This window comes from Phascolarctos cinereus, unplaced genomic scaffold (assembly GCF_003287225.1).
Source record: "Phascolarctos cinereus isolate Bilbo 61053 unplaced genomic scaffold, phaCin_HiC Scaffold_2;HRSCAF=192, whole genome shotgun sequence".
NCBI lineage: Eukaryota > Metazoa > Chordata > Mammalia > Diprotodontia > Phascolarctidae > Phascolarctos > Phascolarctos cinereus.
In genome coordinates, this window is record NW_027555625.1 from 371,727,577 (window position 1) to 371,751,747 (window position 24,171).

Below are 24,171 nucleotides of genomic sequence, written 5' to 3' on the forward strand. Positions count from 1 at the left end.
CTTTTTTCGGGGTCCTCAGTCTTGGTTTCTGTAGAATGGGCGTGGAGGATTTTCTGACACAGGGATACTTACTGCCTTACCCTAGGCGGAACCCAGAAGTCCCGACTGCCCTGATGCCACCCAACCTAGGGACTGGGCATTGAAGGAGCCGGGTGCAGGTCAATCTATAGCCGCCTTGCGGCCCGAGACTGGCGTGGGGAGGGAGGAGCTAAGTAAGAGGAGAAGGGTAGGCTCGCGCTATAGCTCTAGTGGAGGCTGAGGGAGGGAGGAGGAGAATGGGGGCGGGGCCGGCAGCGGAAGTGAGGTCACTTCCGGGCTGGGTGTTTGTTTGGGACTGGGGAAGGGAGGCGGCGGGTGAAGCGCACGTAGAGCGGGGGGAGCGGCGCTGCCTGTGGAGATCCGCTGAGGCCGACAGGACTCGCTGGCTGCCGTCCCCGCTGCCGTGCACTGGGTGAGGGGGGCCCCCTCCGGGCGGAACGGCGGGAGGAGGGGGCGGCGCAGCAGCGGAGAGGGACTCCATGACGGCTGAGGGAGCCTGAGAGGCCTTGCGGGCTGAGGGAGCCCCGGTCCCTCCTGGCCTTCGCGGGTGCGAGGGGCGGAGGGCTCTGTCTTCTACCCCACGAAATGGCGGTGACTTTTTTTATTGTCATGATTTATTATTTGGGTTCTCGCGGCTTTCCATCCGGGTCTTTGGTGGCGCGCGGGGGCTGCCGGGATACCAACCTTTCCCTCCGTTCGCTCCCCCTCCCCGCACACACCTCTCTCCCTTACTCCCTCCGCCCCCCACCGCCGCCCGGGCAACAAAGCGCATTGTTTGTCCCTGTCTGCGCCTGCGCCTCACCACGCGCAACATTTCCCCCCTTCCCCTCCACCTGGCCGCGCCTGCGCAGTTATTGCTAAACCGGAGAAGGGTGGGTGTCCTTAATGGGAACCCCACAAAGTACTGCGGGGCGGGGGGAAGATAAGAGTTGCTGCTAGTAGCCGTTTGGAAGCTTTGCTGTTCTCTCTGAGCCCATTCATGCCCCGCCCACCACTCCTCCAGAATTTGGCAATTGTAGCACATGCTTGGGGCACGTATACAGGTGCTACACCCATTCAGTAGTACCTGTGGTTCCCCAAGCTGCTGCAGTATGTTTCTGTCCCTCACCTGGGACAAGGCTTGCTGGACACAGTGAACCGCAGCAACCAGCCTGGGCATTTTCGGGAGGACCTTAAAGCATTCTGCTGGCTTCTAGTTTTCAGCTGACTTTGCACATCACTAAGACTACTCACCAGTACCTCTGAGCTCCTTCTGTGAAAGATGCAAACACGTTATTTTCGGAAGAAGGTTGGCTTTGTTAATGACTTTTTCAAGTTAATTTTTATTAAGCCCTCTGTACAAAAATCTTGTGGGGTTCTTGTTTTTAGTGTAATTGCCGTTCTGCCTATTCTTGCCGCCTTTGTGGAATTAAGGTTTATATTTACAAACAACAAGCATTTTTGTGGGGAGTGTTTGGAATTCTTTCCTCCGTCACTCTTGAAAACTTGTGACTTATAAATTTGACTGTGCCTTATAGTTAGGAGAAGACATATGATTTGGATAGAGCAGGATGTGTTTCAAGTCAACATGACAGTGATTTTGGTTAAGCTCCATTATATTGCTAGGTGGTCTCATGATAATCCTGCCCTGTGCACGTGCATAAAAAATGAAGGATGAGGTGAATAATGATAGATCAAGAAATTTTGATATTTCTGTTTGGGGGTAGAGGATAGTTGCAAAGCTGGATACTGAGAAGCTAATTAAGTTGAACTAGGTGAAGAGTGTAAGTTACATCAGAGTTTATCTATTCTAATTCTCTAGAACCAGACACAAGATCTGATAGAAAGTGTCCACTCTTGAGTATTTCCTAAGCACTGGAGAAAATCAGGGAAATGGATCTAGCTCTTGTCTTCAAGGAACTTGGGCTCTTTAGTGAATTTTTCATATAAATAAATATATACATCTCAGAATTAGAAGTTTGAGTGCACTTGGTTCCAGTGTTTAGAATTCCTGCACTACAACCTTAGACATATACACTTGCTTTGATTTACACTTCAAATTATTTTAATTCATCCCTTTTAAGATCTCAGTTACCATTACATTCAGTAGGATTGGGTTGCTGATATCTGTGGCTTATTTATGTAATGTAGTTCTTCCCTAGTGTGATGTGTCCTGTGAGTCTTACTTACAGTCCCAAGCTCTCCTTATACTTAACGGTCCCTCACTTGTTGAACTACTGTTAGGGGTATACATTTGTTGCTATAGAATGAATGGAGTTGTCTTTGTAGACCAAAATTTCATGTTCATTAAAATAACATGTTGTAATCGTCTAAGTTGATAATGGACCCCAAACACATTCAAATGAACACAGAACTAAGATCTTACAATTTATAAAATGTTAGTGTACTACTACTAATTGCTACATTTTCAGCCCGAAATATGTACAGTTTGCGTGTTTTTCACATTAATGCCAATAAATTTTATCTCAGATGATTGCACTCTGGCTAATTGTCTTTGACAAAATTTAACATGGTGTTAATCTGTTAAGCTGTTTAGTAAATATTACTCAGATTTTCTTCCAGTGATCATTTAGGAAACTTCTATTTCTTGCAGAAACTAGCAAAGGGGTTGAATACTTTTTTAAAGTGAGTGTTATCCTGTCAAAATCATAGTTTCCCCTGAAATCAACAAAGAAAAAAGTGAGTCTCGTCATTTTATTCTCAACAATTGAGGATTTTAAAAATCATACCATTTAGAATTTTGAGATTTCTTCTAAGAATCTTCCCGCAAATTTTAAAGTGGGTCACATTTAAGTCATATATACTGGTGAAAAAATAACCGATCAGTGTTTGAAAATAGAGTTTTTACTACTAAGGGTGGTATCATCTGCAAATGCTACATTCCAGTGTAATTTAATATTTTTTTCCCCTTAATCTTTATTCCTTTTCTCCAAAAGAACATTTAGTTAGGAAGATGTGCTAACCTGGTAATATATCTGAATTAAGTTCTGGAGGAAGTTTTCTATATGCAGTAGTAGCCCCTGGATAAAATTATAATGCAGACACACTATAGAGTGTTTGATAATAGCTTTATGGCCCCGTCTTGTATCTCCTTAATTCTGTATAATTGCAGTTATTCAGCACATACCCATATTTGAATTAAACTAAAATTATCAAGTTAGAAATCTAAAGACCAAATAAAAGTTCTCCCTAATTGAAATTGAAGAAATTATGTAATGGATAGGGTGATGAACTTAGGAGTCAGGATAACCTGCATTCATATCCTGTCTCAGATACCTACTTAAGCTGTGGGACCGTGGGCAAGTTTCAATTTCCCAGTTTCCTCAACTGTAAAATGAGGGTATTGGAGTCCAGGTTTGGAGTTTTATTTTTGGTTAGAATTTGTTACTTCCAGCACATATTTTTCCTCCAGTTCTAAAAGCTTTTGTAAGTTTGTACTGGCCATTCAAATCTGAGCTTAATTTAGGGAATTGTCTCTTGTAACTACTCTTCACCAGCCCTGCACTGTTGTACTAATATTACTCATTTAATTATCTAGTTTGGGAGATCTAGATTAGTCATGCTTACTTTTGGAGTAAAAGATAAAAGGAAAATTATTGAGCCCCAGTTACTTCATTTGTGTTTTCTACCTCCCTTCCTTCCACAACAGGACAGATGTCAAGATCAAATGTTTGTAAAGTGCATTGGAGATGTCAGCTAATAATAGTAATGGTCAATTTCTGACAAAGCTGAGAACATGAAGCTGAAGACTGATGAGGTTCAAAGGAAGTAACCTTGAAGGATATGTGTGGTACCAGGAGGGTAAAGAATTGATTGTAGGAAGACGGAATAAAACATCAATCTCATTATATATCAGGCCCCTTCACGGGTATAGTGTATTCTGGGAGTAGGGGACACTAACCCCTCTGGCTCCCACTTGTGTCTAAGGACCAAAATCTAGTCGGCAGTTGTTTCTTTCCTCTTGTGGGAAGATGGTATAGTAGTAGTCATGGGCAGCAGCAGCAGCAGCATTGTCACTTCTTGCTTGTTAATTCTTGCTTATTGCAGTTATTAATTATTTGAACAGCCCTACTTGACTAAAAGTAATTCTGGTCAGCTACTTCTCTTTTATGACCTTCAAGGCCAGAGGTGCTTTGATGAGGTGATAATGGTCAAAAAGCTGACCTAGCTCCTGTCTAACTGTATTGTTTGAGGCTTAAGACCTTTTTCCTAATCCTTTCCTTGCCCAGCCATCCTTTAACTAGTAGTCATGAAGAAAGGAGAGGAGTCCCCTGATGTTTTCTAGGCTCCAGAACTTGCCTAGGCAGGTTTCTCATTGTGTTGGCACAAACTTTTGCCCATAACACTTTTGAAAAAGGCTTTAATTCAGGGCTTTTGCTAGATCTGAATCTGTATGATACTCAAGTGAGTTAGCTAAAGCATATTTGAAACCAAATTAAGTATTTCAGTACATATGTCTCATGCCCATGTATATAGTTTCTGGCAAGTTAAATTTTGACTGGTACAGATCTAATTCTGGATGGTCTTGTCTTTTAATGCCCTAAACTTATGAATTTTGTGTTGCGTTATGCAAAGAGATAAGATATCTTTATACGTTGATAATGAAGTTTTTGGAAAAGAGATTAGTTTTCTATAAAATTTTAAGTAGGAGGATGAAAAAGATACTGTTAAAAATTGTTAGAGGCTACCTTTAAATGTAACTAAATTACAGAGGATATTGAATACTCTCCATTTAGATTTACTTAAGTCCATTTGTAAGGCAGGCTAGATCCTGGTTATTAGCAATATTTTTGAGTCAGGTCAGAAATGTAACAGTACTTTTCATGAGCATATTGGGTATTTGACAAAAATTAAAACAGGCAATTCTCTTTGAATTTCTTTTCTAGTTAGAGGATTTTATTAAACATTTGAACTCAACCTGCAAATACAGCAGTTGAAATTATCTTTGCTTCCTTTGACTTTAATTATAAATATAACAGCTAAATATTACCACCATAAAAATTAATTTTCTGAATCCTTGTCTTATCTGCTTTCAGAGTGCCATGCTTTCCACCCCAGCTGATACTGAAATTTCTTTTTCTGTAGTTGTCATCTATTGTGGACTAAAGAATCCTGAACTTGGAAGGAAAAATTGAATAGATTTCTACTACATGGTTTGGGTTTTATCATAGTGAAAAAGGCAAATGAACTTACTGTATCATAGGATATCGATAATTCTTTATAGGTGTTCTATTACTATTCAACACCCTCTCTCACCCCAGCTGAAACTAACTAGAATTAAGGGGCTCTAAGGTGGTGGGGGAGGACCTGTATGGCTACATTGTGAGCAGTAACCCACAAAAAGCCCAGGGGATATTGATTATTAAAAAAAAAATCATCATTTAAATTCCCTGCGGTGCCTTGCTCCCAACATAAAACTACATAAAACAAAAGATTGAAGTCCTAAGGTAAACATTTGTTTATTAAGAATAACTTTCAGGTTTACTTTGGAATATTAATACTTGGGGATACAGACAAAGCTGTAGACTGAATTTAAAAGTCCAGGTGTCACACATGGCAGATCACCTTCTCCTTATGAATTTTGCCCAAGAGAGCCACATTTTTGGCAGGACTAAATAGGTATTTTAAACTGCATACTATCATTTTTCCTTTTTGTCGTGATTCATTCAAATTACTGTTCAGATTATTACTAAATTTCCCTTTAAACATGTTCTTATGAAAGTTCTTAAGACTATAAAACATAAAAATTTAAACTTGAAAGATTTTTTGCTTGTATGATACCCAGCCTCTGATACTACCTGTATGACACTTAATCTCACTTATGCTCAGTTCTCTTTTCTATAAAATGAAGGGGATGGAATGCATAGCCTTTCAATACCCTTCCATCTGTAAATCTGTGATCCTGTGTCTATGTTAGATAATAGTGTCTGTTACTAGATTGTGATATATCCCAGCTTTAATGAAAATTGTAAATATCTGAAGGAAGGTGGTTATGTGCTAAAATCCTTGGATGTGAAGTATGTAAGTTCCCAGGTCCTGGGAAAAGAAGTGTTAGGAGAAGGGGAGTTGGTAATGGAGAAGGAATTCTAGAATGGTGCTTCATAGCATTTTCCAGAAAGTATATAGCACTACAAATACACTACTTCTAGAACAACCTGAATTTAATGGGACTGAACACGAACTTAGTTTTATTTGGGGGTTTGAGTTTTTAAGTTTTTCCCCCATTAAAAAAAAATCTTTGGTTTATAAAATAAGAATCATTCTAAAAGTAAAATTGGCTTTGTAGAAATTAATTTGACCACTAGCTTTCCAGGATGAGCCTAGTTCTGTAAAGCAAAGGAATGAATGAGTAAGATGAATAAAAATTTGTAGAGCTCTGAGGAACCTTAGAAATCATGTAGTCCACTTCCCCTGTTTTACGCTTACTGCAACTGAAGCATAGTGAATGGGCTTGCCCAGAGTCACAGAGCTTTGTGTTAGTAGCAGGGCATGGACTAGAACTCAGGTCTCTATATTCCCATTCCATTGCAATCTATATTGAGATCCCCTTAAAAAAAACAAAACCCAAAACCTGAAGCAGATTGTTGCTCATTGTTTATCTGAATTATTTTAGGCAGATTTCGGCAATTCCTAGATATTTCTTGTAACTTAACAAAGCATTTTGAAGTGCTTTGTTGACTTACATGACCTCAGTATTTCATACGGTAGAGTGTTTCCTTGGCAATCTGAACTAATTTTAAGCTTCTTCTTGTAAGGTTACAAAAACAACTAACATACAACCATGAAAGATCCAAGTCGCAGCAGTACTAGCCCAAGCATCATCAATGAAGATGTGATTATTAATGGTCATTCTCATGAAGATGATAATCCATTTGCTGAGTACATGTGGATGGAAAATGAAGAGGAATTCAACAGACAGGTTAGTAGTCATGTTTTGTGTGAATTCTTTTCCCAGTCTTGTGTTCTCTCTAGCCTTGGAGTGAGTAGACTTGTATTTGCCTGGGGATTGTGTTCGTTACCTCGTATTTTACAACTAAGACAAATATGGCTCTGAGTTCATTGGTATAGGGAATGCCAAGGTGAAGGAACTCCTTGTACCAGTGTAGTTCAGCTCCTTCTCTGCAACTTGAAGTGTTCGAGTTACCAGAAGCATTAAAAGGCTGAGTGGCTTGCCCCGGGTCACACAGACAGGCTCTTATCAGAAGAATTTGAACACAGGTCTTCCTGCCTTCCAGACTGACCCTCTGTCTACTCTGCAACACAGGCTTTTAGGAACATGTGTTTACTCTCTGAAATTTGGACTTTAATTTGCTAAGACACAATCTAATTATACCAGGGTTACTATATCATGTTAATCATGTGGGCAGGAGCCTAGCCAACTTCACAAAGGCCTTATTTTCTTCAAGTTCAAGTTTTAGTTACCATAGCTACTTGTCTCTCTGAAAATGGTGAGTTTCTTGAGTTACTCAGACACAAGTTTTGTCAGTTCATCCTAAGTCACTGCTCTTTTAACACTGGCAGTTGAACTTCAGGACAATGGTATGTGCAGCACTCCTTTTAAAATTGCATTTGACGTTGCCAGTTTCTTCAGCATTATCATTAAAAGAACGATGTAGGCTTGCTAGTGTTCCTCTTAGGGCTTGATCTTCAAGTGAATACTTTTTTTTAAATTTTATTAATTTATTTTGATTTATCAACAATCACTTCCATATGCTTTTGAGTTGAACATTTTTCTCCCCCTTCCTCCCCCCCACCCTCCCCAAGACGGCACATAATCTGATATAGGCTTTACATTTACATACCCATTAAACATATTTTCACATTAGTGAAGTTGTAAGTGAAAATTAAAACCAATAGGAGGTGCCATCAGAAAGATGAAACAAAACTCAACAGAAGGTAAAAATAAGTGATAGCGATTCGACTTCCATAGTTCTTTCTTTGGATGTGGACAGCATTTTCCATCCCGAGGCCTCTGGAGATGTCTTAGATCCTCGTAATGCTGAGAAGGGTTCAGTTTAACAATATTAGTCATTGCATTACGTGGCTGTTATTGTGTACAGAGTCCTCTTGGTTCTGCTCACTTCACTCAGCATCAGATCATATAAGTCTTTCCAGGTTTTTCTGAAGTCAGCCTGTTCATCATTTCTTATAGCACAACAGTATTCCATTACATTCATATACCACAACTTGCTCAGCCATTCCCCAAGTGATGGGCATCCTCTCAATTTCCAATTCTTTGCCACCACAAAAAGAGCTGCTATGAATATTTTTATACATGTGGGTCCTTTTCCCATTTGTTTGATCTCTTTGGGATATAGCCCTATTGCTGGATCAAAGGGTATGCACGTTTTTGTAGCCCTTTGGGCATAGTTCCAAATTGTTCTCCAAAATGGTTGGATCATTTCACAACTCCACCAACAATGTATTAGTGTTCCAATTTTCCCACATCTTCTCCAACATTTATCATTTTCCTGTTTTGTCATGTTGGCCAATCTGATAGGTGTGATGTGGTACCTCAGAGTTGTTTTGATTTGCATTTCTCTAATCAATAACGATTTAGAGCATTTTTTCATATGACTATAGATGGCTTTAATTTCTTCATCTGAGAACTGTCTGTTCATATCCTTTGACCATTTATCAATTGGGGGAATGGCTTGTGGTTTTATAAATTTGTTTTAATTCTCTATATATTTTAGAAATGAGGCCTTTATCAGAGAGACTGGTTGTAAAAATTCTTTCCCAATTTTCTACCTTCCTTCTAATCTTAGTTTCATTGGCTTTGTTTGTGCAAAAACTTTTAAATTTAATGTAATCAAAATTATCCATTTTGCTTTTCATGATGTTCTCTATCTCCTGTTTGGTCATGAATTCTTCTGTTCTCCATAGATCTGATAGGTAAACTGTTCCTTGTTCTCCCAGTTTCCTTATGGTATCAGCCTTTATATCTAAGTCATGAACCCATTTTGATTTTATTTTGGTATATGGTATGAGATTTGGGTCTATGCCTAGTTTCTGCCATACTCTTTTCCAGTTTTCCCAGCTGTTTTTGTGTTAGAATTGGCAAAGAAGAAACAAAGCTATCACTCGTTGCAGATGACATGATGATATACTTAGAGAATCCTAGAGAATCAAGTAAAAAACTACTTGAAATAATAAACAACTTTAGCAAAGTTGCAGGCTATAAAATAGACCCACATAAATCATCAGCATTTCTATATAGTACCAACAAAGCCCAACAGCAAGAGATAGAAAGAGAAATCCCATTTAAACTTACTGTAGACATTATAAAATATTTAGGAGTCTACCTTCCAAAACAAACCCAGGAACTCTATGAACACAATTACAAAACACTTTTCACACAAATAAAATCAGATCTAAATAATTGGAAAAACATCAGTTGCTCATGGGTAGGCCGAGCTAATATAATAAAAAATGACAATCTTCCCTACGTTAATTTACTTATTCAGTGCCATACCAATCAAACTACCAAGAAATTATTTTATAGAGTTAGAAAAAATAATAACAAGATTCATTTGGAAAAACAAAAGGTCCAGAATATCAAAGGAACTAATGAAAAGAAATGCAGGGGAAGCTGGCCTAGCAATTCCAGATCTTAAATTGTATTGTAAAGCAGCAATCATCAGAACTGCCTGGCACTGGCTAAGAAATGGGGAGGTGGATCAGTGGAATAGGTTAAATATACAAGACACAGTAGTCAATGACTATAGTAATCTATTATTTGATAAACCCAAAGACCCCAGCTTCTGGGATAAGAAGCCACTCTTTGAAAAAAAACTGCTGGGAAAACTGGAAAAGTGAATACTTATAAGGAATGATATTGTTAACCAGTAGCCAATATGGCTTCCTCACATCAGATGAGCATGTTCAAAGTAATGCCCTCTGCTTTGTCTTGTTAATTCTTCTCTGTCAAACACAAACAGTGGAGGAAAGAAAAATATTCTGTTAATAATTAGTATCTCTATGGCACTGATTCCTAAAGTAACCTTAGCTGATGCTTCAACAATTTAAAAAGTAATCTCATTAGAACAGAAGCAAAGGGAGTATTGTTGTTTGTTTTTAAAATATGTCTTAATGTTTTTCATTGAAATATTCATTCTGTACTGCTAGATTGAAGAGGAGTTGTGGGAAGAAGAGTTTATTGAACGCTGTTTCCAGGAAATGCTGGAAGAAGAAGAAGAACATGAGTGGTTCATTCCAGCTCGAGACCTCCCACAAACTATGGACCAAATCCAGGACCAGTTTAATGACCTTGTCATCAGTGACAGTTCTTCTCTGGAGGATCTTGTGGTAAAAAAAAAATATTATTTTCATCTTTTTAAAACTTAGTTCATTTTTGCTAATTTGTGGGAAAGCCTGGTATACTCTGAGAAAAGGTACTGAGCAGTAGATCTCAGTCATTCAGAAGACCCAGGTTCTAACCCTGCCTATTACACTTAATAGTTGTATGACCTTACACAAAGCACTTAATCTTTCTGAGCCTCTTTATTCATCTGTAACATGAGGGGGTTGGACTAGATGATCTCCAAAGTTTCACCAGTTCTAAAATCCTCTGATCCTATTAATTCATTTTTCTCTCAGAAGTAGTTCTGTTGGCCAGAATTGTTGTGGTGCCTTCTCCAGACCTTGGGATTCTGTGATGGATTGTACTGGTATGAACTGTTTCAGCCCCAACATGGAGTAAAGTTTGGGATCTCTTTGACTCTAATCTCATATTGAATATTTATTTATTCTTGGTCTCGTCACTTAATTTCCTTGCCTCATTTCTCTTTCTAGGATATTTAAATGGCTTTAAGGAATTGCTTCATTTATATTAACTTTTTAAAAGGAGAGCCATGATGATTATTAGTTGGTTGAGAACAGGTTTATGTAAATTTGAGAGGTTAAATTCTGGTTCTAAATATTTGCATAGCCATTCAATCATTTTAGTATCAATGATCTTTTTATAACCTAAAATTTTGATTCAAATACTCCAACTCATCATTTGTGGTCTTAGATTTGACTTTAATAATGTCTTAACAAAAATATATTACACAAATGTATGTTTTTAAAATTTTCCTTCATTTTTCATTGCTTATAGCTATTAATATAGAGGACTCATATTTTCAATAAGAAAATCCCCCAAAATTCTGATGTAAGCTAAATAGCAGCATTTAGTATGGGGCCCATCAAGTCTTTATTTGATTAAATTCAGTTTCAGGTTAAGATAACTAATAAGGCTAAAATCAAACTAGGAACCTAGTGAGGACTGAATGCCAGCTTTTCTATCCTATTTACAACCCCTAGCCACTCTGGAATTCACTCCCAGTCTCTGAAACATCATTTGCAGCTGTTGCTTGGTCACTGAGCTTGAGTACTATTCCGAAGGGCTACTAGAGAACACTGAAATTTACAGTGTAAGTGTGTCCTTTGTTACAATAAACACAGAGCTATTGCTGGAACAAGTACTTTTATTCTGAGTATTTTGTTGATATGTCTGCTTGTTTTAGAGCTACATTATTAATTCAGTCAATAAGTAAATATACATCAAGTGTCTTCTTTGTGCAAGGAAGTGCCTAGGTATAAAGAATACAGTTTTGGATGTCATTCATGACTCTACAGTACAGTGCTGGGATTTTTCAACTTGAATGCCTCTGGGTAGTACTTAAGATATGAATGATCTTATTTCTCTATAGTTGCCAAAAGATGCGTGTGCATTTCAAAATATTATGGCATAGAGTTTTTTGTATTTTTACTTGGGATGGGGGAATGCATGCTTACTATGTACCAAATATGAAAATGGTATGAAGCTCTTGTCACAGGATATCATTGTATATATGATAATGTACAGCTTCTAGCTGGTAACCTGAGAGCCAGGATTCCATCTAGCAGGCCCAGGTATCCCAGACCCCGGAGTGCAATCCGGATGCCTTTCTCTTCATCAGTTGCCATATCAAGAGGTGGTAGAAGAATTTGTGAATTCAGAGGCATCTCCTTTATGCTTTGTCCTCTGGTTTGTGCACTTGCAGGACTGAGGAAAGCCTGAAAAATAACAGAATTTAAGAGCTATAAAAGAGCTTCGAGATCATCTAACCCACCTACCACATTTTAGAGGTGAAGAAGAAACTAAGGCATATAAAAAGGAAGTCATTTGCCTAAGGTCACACAATTAGTCTAGTGATCTAGAACTAGGGAAGGACTGGAACCTAACTCTCTTGGCTCCCAGCTCAGGCTTCTTTCCACTAAATATTGCCTACAAGATTTAGAAAGCATTAGCTTTTTACATACTGAAGGAGACGACACAATTAATCTTTTTACTTGATAGAGTTAATATTTTTCTCATTCCTATTACTAACAAGTAGTAGAATGACTAATTTTGAGTTTTACATCTTTCCGCTTCCTAAATTAGGGCAGTCAGTGAAAGGGAGGAGCAAAGAGAAACCAGGGTTTAAATAATCTGCAGATTTCATAATCATAATTACTTACTTGATGGGGCCAACTGTTTCCAGTAAATGCATCATATCAGAAACTTTTGTTAGTAATATATGAAGACCCGATAACACTACCTGTAACTTTGTGGTCCTAAGTTTTTTGGTGTTCAAAGAAAAGCGGGCGTTATGATTAGATCACCAGAAGCCTTGAGCAAAGCCATGCCATCAGTTAATACAGAGTGTGTATTTCTGGTAAAATATAACTTCCCTGAATTCCAACCTGTTTAGAATAGCTTACATTGTTTTAATCTCAGGAAAATATTACATTTGGTTCTCACTTCTTTTGTCGTTCTAGAGATGTGGGGTTAATGACTGATGTTCAGAATTGAGCCCTGAGTTGTTTCTCTGTCTTGAACTTAAAACTTTTGCATGTGAGGAAAAAATGAATACTAACGAGCTTTTAGGAGCAGTCTTTTAGTAAACTTGCTTTCTTACTTTCCAGGTCAAGAGTAATCTGAATCCAAATGCAAAGGAGTTTGTTCCTGGGGTGAAGTACTAAATATTTGAGTAGACGGGGCCCTCTTTTGGTGGATGTAGCACAATTTCCACACTGTGAAGGCAGTATTAGAAGACTTAATTGTAAAAGCTCTCCCTTCTTGTCACTGTGTTACACTTATGCATTGCCAAAGTTTTGTTAGTCTTGCATGCTTAATAAAAGTGCTGAGACTGTTATTAAGTAAAAAGCTGTCAAACGTTTACTGAAAATAATTGGACCTTGGCTTGATGTGAAGGACAGTGAGGAAAGAAGCACCAGTCAAGTTGTGACAAATCAGACAACCTCTGAAAGAGATTTAGAAATTTGACTAAATGATTTGTTTTAATTGAGATTAAACTGGTTACTTGGTGTTAACCAACACCTGTTAATGCCTTAACTTAAAAAAAAAGTCAATTTTGAAAGTAAAGTTCTAATTGTTATACAAATTACTTCGTTCAGACTTCAGTATTGTTACTTATTGTATTTGTCCCCATGGAGAGAAAATTGTACTTCAAGAACAGACTTGGTAACAAAAGAGCTCCACGCAAGCCAGCCGGTCTCGAATGGCTCCTGAAGTTACAAAGTAACAAAAGATGAAAACTACCCCGATTTATGCGTTCTGTTATCATGTTAGAAGTGTTGAAAACCACTCCTAGGTATACATTCAAGGAGGAGTGTAATTTGAAAATTACGTTATCTTCCAAGTTCCCCAGTACTTCACAGCTGTGTCTATGTAAATTCTAGCATATAACACTTAGTCAAATTGAACCAAGGAAGTCTTAGCATTCTGATTTGAGTGGTGCTTTTCCCTTGCTTTGTTAATCATCACTACACATAGTCTACAGCACAACAACTTTTCTTTTAACAAAGCTAGAACAGTTTTGGCTTCTTAAACTTCATATTTGGGTAGGTTAAGCTGCCATACGTGTTCAGTGTGAATAGTGTTTAAGTTGAAAATATTGTAAAAAAATTATATTTTTTCAAAAATATTTAAAAAAATAAATAATAGTAGAACTGAGCTGATGGTTGTGTTTATTGGATGCAAGAATGCAAGAATTCTCCCCTGTGGAGAAAAACCACTTTTTCTCTACGGGCTCAGTAACTTGCCAGCAGGTCTGTCACAAGGTAAAGGAACAAATAGGCTTTACTGGATTTCAGATTGTTGGGCACACGCGTACAGATGATCACACTGGATGTGCCTGTCTTTTGAAATAAAGATGGAAAGCAGACTACAAGGCCCATCCCTACTCTTTGTCCATTTCAGTGTCCTTATGCTATAGCTGGAGCAGTACCCTGTATTTCTGGCCTCAAAATAAAATGAAGATATCTCGCTATTTCTTCCTAATTTTAAGACCCTTATAGTTAACCTCCCTTTTCTTACATGTGTCTGTGACTGCCCTGGAATCTTTTCCCCCATTCCATTTTCTTACTTAACATGTGTTGGTAGCTGTCTTTTCATCTAAGATGGGTCTTTCCCCAAAGGGTACTTAGTAAGATCTTTGGTTGGACTACCAGGGGTGGGGAACCTGCGGCCTTCTAGGTCCTCAAGTGTGGCCACTGAACTGAATCCAGACTTCGCAGGACAAATCCCGTTAATAAAAGGATTTGTCCTGTAAAACGTGAACTCGGTCCAACAGCCACAGCCAAGGACTTGGAACACCACAGGTTCTCCACCCCCGCACTAGACTATCAGTGTCCTCCTCAATTCCTTGTTCCATACGCAACCGTGTCTCTCTGTTCCACGCGCTTTATAAAGTAGTATTCTGTGCGTTTAGATCCCTGTTTAGATCACACTTGCCTACTGTCCCCTAGGACAGATCAGATTTGCCAGCATTCACGAGAAGAGCCAAAATGGTCTAGGATTTATTTGGCATTTCTCCAGCAACAGGAAAAGCCCTGGGAGGATTCAGTCAAGCACAGCATCTGCAGCAGGATCCTCCTGCCCCAAATTTTCCATGATATCAGGACTGCGTGACTCCTGAACCATGGTGTGAGGGTGAGCTCTGATGTCACTTCTCAGGTACTTTATTCCTTGGAAGCCAGGTTGATGAAGTGTGATGTGTAGATTTTTGAAAAGAAGTCTGAGATTATTGAGCAGGGAAGTTAATGCTTGACTCATTCTTCAGCAGCAGTACAGCTGCATTTCTGTTACATTGTAACAGGTTAACACTAACTGGCTCCAGCCATCTGCTGTGGATCTCTTCAAAAGATCCTAAAAAGAGATCTTTCCTCAAGGTAGCTCAGATACAAGTGGATTCGTTATCAGTCATGAGCCAGAGTCACCACATATCAGTGTGATAGATAAAATATCACTATTTAAAGAGACCGTGTACTGGAATAAAAGAAGTTTATCCAAAACTCTTGACTATATAATACCTTAATAATTCATCAGGGGTAGAAAACAAAAGATTAAAAATACTTAAATGCTCAGCTAAAACCAGACTCCCAACTTGGGAAGGCAGTGTGGTGTCATGGAAAGATTGCTGGCTTTGAAGTCAGGCAAGATCTAGTTGTGAATTCTTTTTTTTTTTTTTGTGAGGCAGTTGGGGTTAAGTGACTTGCACAGAGTCACACAGCTAATGAGTGTTATGTGCCAAATTTGAACTTAGGTCCTCCTGACTCCAAGGCCGGTGCTCTATCTACTGCACCACCTAGGTGCTCCCTAGTTGTGAATTCTGCCTCAGACTTATACTGGCAGTGTGACCGCAAATGGCAAGTAATTATATCTTAAATGAACCTGTTTTTCTCATTCATAATATGAAAATAATCATATCTACCTCAGAGGACTGTTATAAGGGATGACTGAAAATAATTACAAGAAATACATTGCAAACCTTAAAAAGTACTTTATAGGGGCAGCTAGATGGCACGGTGGATAGAGCACTAGTCTTGGAGTCAGGAGGACCTGAGTTCAAATCTGGCCTCAGACCAGACACTTGACATTTACTAGCTGTATGATCCTGGGCAAGTCACTTAGCTCCAATTGCCTCGCAAAAAAAAAAAGGTACTTTATAAACATAAGCTGCCATAATGCTATTGTTATTTTACAAGTTGGAATTGTTGAAATAATATCCAGTTCCAAGAACACAAATTGCTGAGGGAAGGACTCTATATATTGCAATAAAAGCAAAATGGGTATGTCATCTGAATATAGATGGTCACAGCACAAAAAAATAAGGTCAGATGTTGTTCATAATCATGGCTAGGAGAAGAATTAAGGGATAAAGATTATTAGAGAAGAGATGATTTTGATTACACCAAGTTTTTACATGAATAAAATCAATGAAAGTAAAAAGGAAAAGTAGAAAAAATTTACATCAGATATCACCAATAAAAGTCTGCTGGCAAAAATATATAACACTAGAGAATTAGTACAAATATGACACTAGGATATATCTCCATTTGGTAGGTGGTCAAAGAATATGAACAATTTTCAAAAATTGCAACCTACCATTAAGCACATGAAAACACGCTCCAAGAGAGGTGCTAGTTAAAATATACACTAAGGAGGCAGAGCCAAGATGGTGGATTAGGGGGAGCCACCTAGCTGAACTCTCCCAATATTCCTCTGTAAGCAGCTTAAAAATAATGCCTCAAATCAAATTTTGGAGCGGCAGAGCCAACAAGAGGTCAAGTTGAAACATTTTTTCAGGCTAAGAAAACTAGAGAAATATGTGTCACTGGGGTGGAGGGCTGTCCATAGCTGCTTCAGCAACAGGAGCAGCAGCTCCCGGAGCTCTCAGCCCAGGTGCGGTAAGGGGAGTCAGACAGCTGGCCAGAAAGGAAACAGAGGACCCACTGCTGGCACTGGGTACAGCTAGTGCTGATGGGCAGCTATTTCCCATGCACATTTCTGGGTCAGTTGCAGGTCACAGAGAAGCATTGGTGGTCACAGGGTAGCAGGGGCCTTGTTCACAGAACCAAAGAGGAAAGATAGCACTTGTAGTTCCAGAGGACTAAGGACCTTTCCTGGATAAAGACCAGAGTGCAGACCAGGAGTGCACTGACTTTAACTCTCCCGGGATCACACTACCTTGGAAGCACTAAAAACTTGCAGACCCCCAGAACTAGCTCTGAAAACAGCAGCATGATAAATGCTGAAGCTTGGAATAATGCCTCCCCATTCCCAAGTGAGCAGAGCCCAACTTCATAAAGTTCAAAGTTATGAAATAGGCTGGAAAAAATGAGTAAATGACAAAAAAAAATTCGCCATAAAAAGCTAGTATGGTGGCAGGGAAGACCAAGACATAAACTCAGAAGATGACAACAGTGTGAAAATAGCTATTTCAAAGAAAAATGCTAATTGGACCCAACTCAACAAGAAGTCCTGGAAGGGTTAAAGAGATAAAAATGGTAGAGGAAAAATTGAGAAAAGAAATGAAAGTGATGCAAGAAAATTATGAAAAAAATGATTAACAGTTTGGTAAAAGAGACATAAAAAGATACTGAAAAAAATAACATCTGAAAAACAGAACTTACCTGGTGGTGAAAGAGGTACAAAAACTTCACTGAAGAAAAGAACTCCCTGTAAAGCAGATTTGTCCAAACAGAAAAAAAGAGGCACAAAATGTCACTAAGAAAATTCCTTAAAAATTAGAATTGGGCAAATGGATGCTAATGACTTCACAAGACTTCAAGAAGCAATAAACAGTCAGAAGATTAAAAAAAAATAGAAGAAAATGAAATATCTCATCGGAAAAACAGCTGACCTGGAAAATAGAGTGAGGAGTTATTTAAGATTGGATTACTTGGAAGCCATGATCAAAGAAAGAGCCTAGACGTCATATTTCAAGAAATTGTTAAAGAAAACTGCCTCAATATTTTAGATCCAGAAGGCAAAATAGAAATTGAAAAAAAATTCACTGATCGCCTCTGAAAGAGATCCCAAAATAAAAACTCCTAGCAATATTATAGCCAAATTTCAGAGCTCTTAGGTCAAAAAGAAAATACATCAAGCAGCCAGAAAGAAATAATTTAAATATTGTGGAGCCACGGTCAGATCATACAAGATTCAGTGGTTTCCATGTTAAAGGAATGTAGGGCTTGGCATATATTCCAGAAAGCAAAGGAGCTAAGGATTACAATAAAGAATAATGTACCCAGCAAAACTGAGTATAATCCTGCAGGGGTGGGGGGGAAGATGGATATTTAATGAAATAGAAGACTTTCAAACATTCCTCATGAAAAGAGCAGAACTAAATAGAAAATCTGACATTCCAACAAGACTCAAGAGAAGCATAAAAAGGTAAACATGAAAAAATAATCACAAGGAACTCAATAAAGTTAAACTGTTTACATTCCTATATGGGAAGATGATGCACAATGTAACTCCTAAGAACTTTATTATTATTATTATTAAGGCAGTTAAAAGGAGTTTAAATAGAGGGCCTTGGGGTGGGTCAATTATGTTGAAATAATCTCAAAAAAAAAATGAAAGGACAAGAAAGAAGGATGCACCGGGAGAAGGGGAAAGGTTGAAGTAGAATGAGGAAAATTTTCTCACCTCAAAGAGGTGTGCAAATAAGAGCTTTTACAATGGTGGGGGAAATTTTGGAGGGGGGTGGTGGTGGTGGTAGTGGCAGGCAATGCTGGAACTTCCCTCTCATTAGAATTGGTTCAAAGGGGGAATGATAAGTACACTCAGTTGTGTATAGAAAAGTAACTTGCCCAAGAGGGAAATAGTGGGGGAAGGGGATAAGAGAAAGGGGGAGCAGGGATGAGAAAAGGGAGGGCAAATTAAGAGAGACAGTGGTTAGAAGCAAAATAGAATTTTGAGGAGGGACAAGATAAGGAACAAGAAAATGGGATGGAGGGGAAATACACAGTAATCAAAACTGAATGTAAATGGAATTAATTCACTCATAAAACAGAAGCAAATAGCAGAATGGATTAGAAACCAGAATCCAACAATATGTTATTTACAAGACACACTTGAAACAAAGAATTAAAATAAAGGCTGGAGCAGAATATTATGCTTCAACTGAAGTAAAAAAAACAGGGATAGCAATCATGATCTTAGACAAAGCAAAAGCCAAAAAAGACCTAATTAAAGGAGATAATCAGGGAAACTATGTTATGTTAAAAGATACTATAGACAATGAAGTAATATAAAAAAATTTTTACAGCAAATTTCTCTGATAAAGGCCTCATTTCTTAAATATATACTGAGTGTAGAACTGAGTTAAATTTCTAAAAATAAGAGCCATTTCCCAATTGATGAATGTTAGTACAAGATATAAACAAGCAGTTTTCAGAAGAAGAAATCAAAGCTATTTATAATCATATGAAATCCCTACTGATTAGAGAAAGGCAAATTAAAAATTCTGAGGTACCATCTCACACCTCTCAGAAATGACAAATACTGGTGGGGGATGAGGGAAAAATAGATACACTAATGAACTGCTGGTGGAGTAGTGAACTGGTCCAACCATTCTGGAGAACAATGGAGCTATGAATGTAGGGCTATAAAACAGGGCCTACCCTTTGACCCAGCAATGGTACTACTAGGTCTGTATGCCAAAGAGATCAAAGAAAAGGGAAAAGATCTCTTCATACAAAAAATACCTATAGCAGATCTTTTTGGTGTGGTAAAGAATTAGAAATCAAAGAGATGCTCATCAGTTGGGGAATGGCTGAACAAGTTGTGGCATATAATTATGATGGAATACTATTGTGCTATAAGAAATAATATAGCAATCTTGTAGTAGTGATCAACTGTGAAAGACTTGGCTACTCTGATCAATACAGTGATCTAAAACAATTCCGAAGGACTCAAAATAAAAAAAAATGCTATCCACCTCAAGAGAGAACTGATAAACTCTGGGTGCAAATTGAAGTATAATTTTCTCTCTATTTTTCTTGCTCTTTTTGAAATATGGCTAATATAGAAATATGTCTTGTATGATTTTACGTGTACAGTTGATATATTGCTTACCATCTCAGTAGGTGGGGGAAAGGGTGGGAGGGAGAGAATTTGGAATTCAAAATTTAAAAAGAATAGAATGTTTAAAAATAATAAATTAAAATGTTAAAAATATATACACTAAGAAATGTGCTAATTAAAAAGAGTACTGAAGTTTTATCTTACATTAATGCAAATTGGCAAGCATGACAAAAAATAGCAACACCCAGTGTTGAACATTAATGCATTGTTGATGGAGTTGTCAAGTCCAAATCCCCACTTGATTTGTTTTTGTTTGTTGGTTGGTTGGTTTTTTTGGTTAGGCAATGGGGTTAAGTGACTTGCCCAGGGTCACACAGCTAGTAAGTGTTATGTGTCTGAGGCCAGATTGGAACTCAGGTACTCCTGAATCCAGGGCCAATGCTCCATCCACTGTGTCCTCTAGCTGCCCCTCAAACCCCCACTTGAATAGCAATTTGTAGTTATGCAAGAAAAATAATTGGATTGTCCATACTCTGACCCAGAAATCCCATTACTGGACATACTACCCCTAGAAAGTAAAATGCAGAAGGTCCATATACCAAAATATTCATAGCAACAGTCTTTGTGATGTAGCAAAGCAGTGGAAACCAAGTGGGTTCCCTTCAGTTGGAGAATGATTGAAAAAATGACGGCATAAGGATGTAAGGGTAGAATGTATTTGGCAATAAGGAATGACACATAGGAAGAATCCAGGGAAACAAGGGAAGATTTGTATGAAATGCTACAGAGCAAGGTAACAGAACCAAGATAATACTGTACATAATAACCACAACCAAGTAAATGAAGAATCACTAAAAGCAAGTTGTACTCAGTGAGTAATGAATACTGGAAAAGGGATCATGAAATTTTCCTCTCTGTCAGTCTAGAATCCTGTTGAAATGACTAATGTAAAAATAAAAGGCATATGAAGTGATATCAATTTTTTTAAAATGTAAATGTGCCCTGGGGATTTTAACCCTTTTGTTTCCAGAACTCCCTCCTTGGGTTCCTACTGTCTTGACTGCCTTCTCAGCCATGCTTCACCTCACTTCCTCTTCCAGATCCATCTTCTCACCTCAGTGGTCTTCACATTTCTACCCTTTACTTTCCAGTTCTGGAACCATGATCTAATGAATTCTGCCATTGTTCTGAAAGAAGTCTATCTGGAAGAAGGTTTTCTTCCATATGGTCTCACTCACCATTTCAGTAACTTTGAGACCAAAGTGTCAGGCCCTGGGCCACCACTCCACTATATTTTGTCTTCCCCCTATTAAAAGGTAGACTCCGTTAAGGAGGGAGCTGTCTTTGGTTTTGTGTTTGTGTCACAAGCACAGTGCCGGGCACATAGTAAATGCTTCAATGCTTTTTTCATTCATTTGTTAATGGTAACTAAAACTGCATTTTGAATGATGAGCTCCCATTGCTGCTTACTATGACTATATGATCTCAAGGCAATGGGGACTTTTAATTGTACATTTTGCTCTACAAAAAGATGGCAATGTTAGACTGTTTTTTCCTTCTCTTATATTGTATCTCACCTGAAAGTACACAAACAAAAATATTCACATATTTCCTTTCAATGAAAAGTATCCTCTCTTATACATCCCCTGTTTCCTTGCTCAGGCTGTTACAGCTAAGGAAGTCACTTCAATGAGATTTTGTTTTTCATCAAATAGGAATGTTAGGATCTTGAGGTCACTTGAGTGGAGCTGCAGAGTAACTGCAGAGTGTATATATATATATATATATATGTGTGTGTGTGTGTGTGTGTGTGTGTGTGTATATATATATAGATATATATATGCATCCTTACCTTTCCCAGAAGTCACTTTTTCAGACCTTGGTGCTCAGAGATAGAATGTCTGTATTTTCTGAATTGTCTTCTGGAGCAGGAAACTGTTCTCGTGGCTTAGGAGAAAAGCCCTTGAAGACAGGACAGATAGGAATATACTTCAAGAAGGCCATCTTTTGGACTGTGTTCATGCCAATAGGAAAGTCATAGCTCTTCAAACTTGCAGATGTCTCACTGTTGGCATGAGCTCCAGCTTTCCACTGTACCAGTCCCCTTTCCTCTGGGCTCCCTGTAAAAGGACAATGTCCAATCTTTTACTTGGGTACCAAGCTGTTTATTAGATTAGCCAGAACATATCTACTGCCTAAGAGCGGCCCTACCAGGAGTGAAACAAAGATGCCCACTATCACCTCTATTATCCAATACTGTACTAGAAATGTTAGCTATAGCTATAAGAGAAGAAAAAGAAATTAAAGGAATTAGAATAGGCAATGAGGAAAGAAATCTATCATTTTTTGCTGGTGATATGATAGTATACCTAAAGAATCCTAGAGAATCAACTAAAGCATTAGTGGAAATAATTAACAACTTTAGCAAAGTTGCAGGATACAAAATAAACCTACGTAAATCATCAGCATTTTTATATATTACCAGCAAAGTTGAGTAGCAAGAGATAGAGAAATTCCATTTAAAATAACTATAGACAATATATAAAATACATGAGAGTCTACCTGTCAAGACAAACCCAGGAGCTATATGAACAGAATTACAAAATGTTTTTCACCCAAATAAAGTCAGATCTAAACAACTGGAAAAATATTAATTGCTCATGGGGTAGGCTAAGTCAACATTATAAAATGACAATTCTACCTAAATTAATCTAGTTAGTGCTGTACCAAACTACCAAAAATTATTTTATAGAGCCAGAAAAAATAATGACAAAATTCTCCAGAAGAATTAAAAGGTCAAGGATATCAAGGGAATCAATGAAAAAAAAAAAAGAAGGAAGGTGGTCTAGCCGTACTGGATCTCAAGCTGTAGTGTAAAGTGGTAATTGTCAAAGCAATCTAGTACTGGCTAAGAAATGGAGTGGTAGATCAGTGGAATAGATTAGGTACACAATACATTATAGTAAATGACTACAATAATGTAGTATATTATAATCCCAAAGATCCAAGCTTTTGAAACAAAAACTCATTATTTGGCAAAAACTGCTGGGAAAACAGGAAAACAGTATGGCAGAAACTAGGTATAGACCAACATCTCACACTGTATATCAAGATAAGGTCAAAATGGGTACATGATTGACACATAAAGGGTGATACCATAAGCAAATTAGGAGAGCATGGAATAGTTTATCTGACAGATTTATAGATAAGTGAAGAATTTAGGACCAAACAAGATATAGAGAGAATTGCAGAGTGTAAAATAGATAATTGTGGTTATATGAAATTAAAGAGTTTTTGCACAAATAAAACCAATGCAACCAAAATAAAAAGGAAAGCAGAAAATAGGGAAGGGGGAAAACTTGCAACAAGTATTTCTGATAAAGTCCTAGTTTCTCAACTATATAGAGAACTGATTCAAATTTATAAGAATATAAGTCATTCCCCAATTGATAAATGGTTAAAGGATATAACAAGCAGTTTTCAAACAAAGAAATCAAAGCTATCTATAGGCATATAAAAATGCTCTAAATCACTATTGATTAGAGAAATACAAGTTAAAACAACTCTCATATCTATCAGATTGGCTAATATGACAAAAAAGGAGAATGATAAATATTGGAGGAGATGTGGGAAAACTGGGATATTTCTGGTGCTGGAGTTGTGAACTGATTCAACCATTCTGGAGAGCAATGTCCAAAGGGCTATAAAACTGTGCAAACCCTTTGATCCAAAAATACCACTGCTAGGCCTGTATCCCAAAGAGATTTTAAAAAGGGGGGTGGCGAGAACTTGTTTGTGCAAAAATATTTATAGCAGCTCTTTTTGTTGTGGCTAAGAATTGGAAGTCAAGGGGATGCCCATCAATTGGGGAATGGCTGAACAAGCTGTGGTATATGATTGTGATGGAATATTATTGTATAAAAGAAATGACAAGCAGGATGATTTCAGAAAAACCTGGAAAGACTTAAATGAACTGATACAAAGTGAAGTGAGAAGAACTAGGAGAACATTGTATACAGTAATAGCAATATTGTATAATGATCAACTGTGAATGACTTAGCTATTCTCAGCAATATAATGATCTAAGACAATCCCAAATGACTAATGATGAAGCATGCTATCTATCTCCAGAGAAAGAATGGATATTATCTGAACACATCTTTCATTTTTTTGTCTGAATCTTCTTGTACAAAATGACTAATATGGAAATGTTTTACATGATTGCACATGTATAACCTATTTCGGATTGCTTACCATCTCAGGAAGGGGGGAGAGGAATGAGGGAT

General features: G+C 37.9%; 2 protein-coding genes across 7 annotated transcripts in view; one reads left to right on the forward strand and one right to left on the reverse strand.

The window, feature by feature from the left end:
* Positions 1-305: 305 nt before the first annotated feature.
* On the forward strand, positions 306-14,020 carry PAIP2 (poly(A) binding protein interacting protein 2). 4 transcript variants are annotated; one of them, XM_021005042.2, is made up of 5 exons: positions 306-451; positions 6,795-6,958; positions 10,168-10,347; positions 11,344-11,453; positions 12,970-14,020. In XM_021005042.2, the coding sequence occupies exons 2-4, from the start codon at positions 6,821-6,823 to the stop codon at positions 11,431-11,433; spliced, it is 408 nt and encodes a 135-aa protein (XP_020860701.1). In that variant the 5' UTR covers positions 306-451; positions 6,795-6,820; the 3' UTR covers positions 11,434-11,453; positions 12,970-14,020. The 4 variants fall into 4 exon arrangements, with proteins under 4 accessions (XP_020860701.1, XP_020860704.1, XP_020860703.1 ...); XM_021005044.2 differs by lacking the exon at positions 306-451 and adding an exon at positions 682-1,327; XM_021005043.2 differs by lacking the exon at positions 306-451 and adding an exon at positions 4,572-5,218.
* Positions 11,488-24,171, reverse strand: part of SLC23A1 (solute carrier family 23 member 1) — a 28,784-nt gene continuing 16,100 nt past the window's right edge. For 2 of the 3 annotated variants that reach the window (XM_021005041.2, XM_021005038.2), the window contains 2 exons: positions 21,738-22,005; positions 11,488-12,078 (listed from right to left, as the gene is read on the reverse strand). In XM_021005041.2, the coding sequence (XP_020860700.1) occupies positions 21,758-22,005 (248 nt within the window). In that variant the 3' untranslated portion in view covers positions 11,488-12,078; positions 21,738-21,757. Of the gene's footprint in view, positions 12,079-17,503; positions 17,528-21,737; positions 22,006-24,171 lie in introns of those variants that run through there. The other variant, XM_078150459.1, reaches the window with a different exon arrangement.

What these genes read in the sequence shown, in the direction of transcription:
- PAIP2 (XM_021005042.2), top strand. Translation starts at nt 6,821, where the DNA reads ATGAAAGATCCAAGTCGCAGCAGTACTAGCCCAAGCATCATCAATGAA. An exon ending in AAGAGGAATTCAACAGACAG is followed by an intron (nt 6,959 to 10,167) that starts GTTAGTAGTCAT and finishes CTGTACTGCTAG; the next exon opens with ATTGAAGAGGAGTTGTGGGA. An exon ending in CTTCTCTGGAGGATCTTGTG is followed by an intron (nt 10,348 to 11,343) that starts GTAAAAAAAAAA and finishes TACAACCCCTAG; the next exon opens with CCACTCTGGAATTCACTCCC.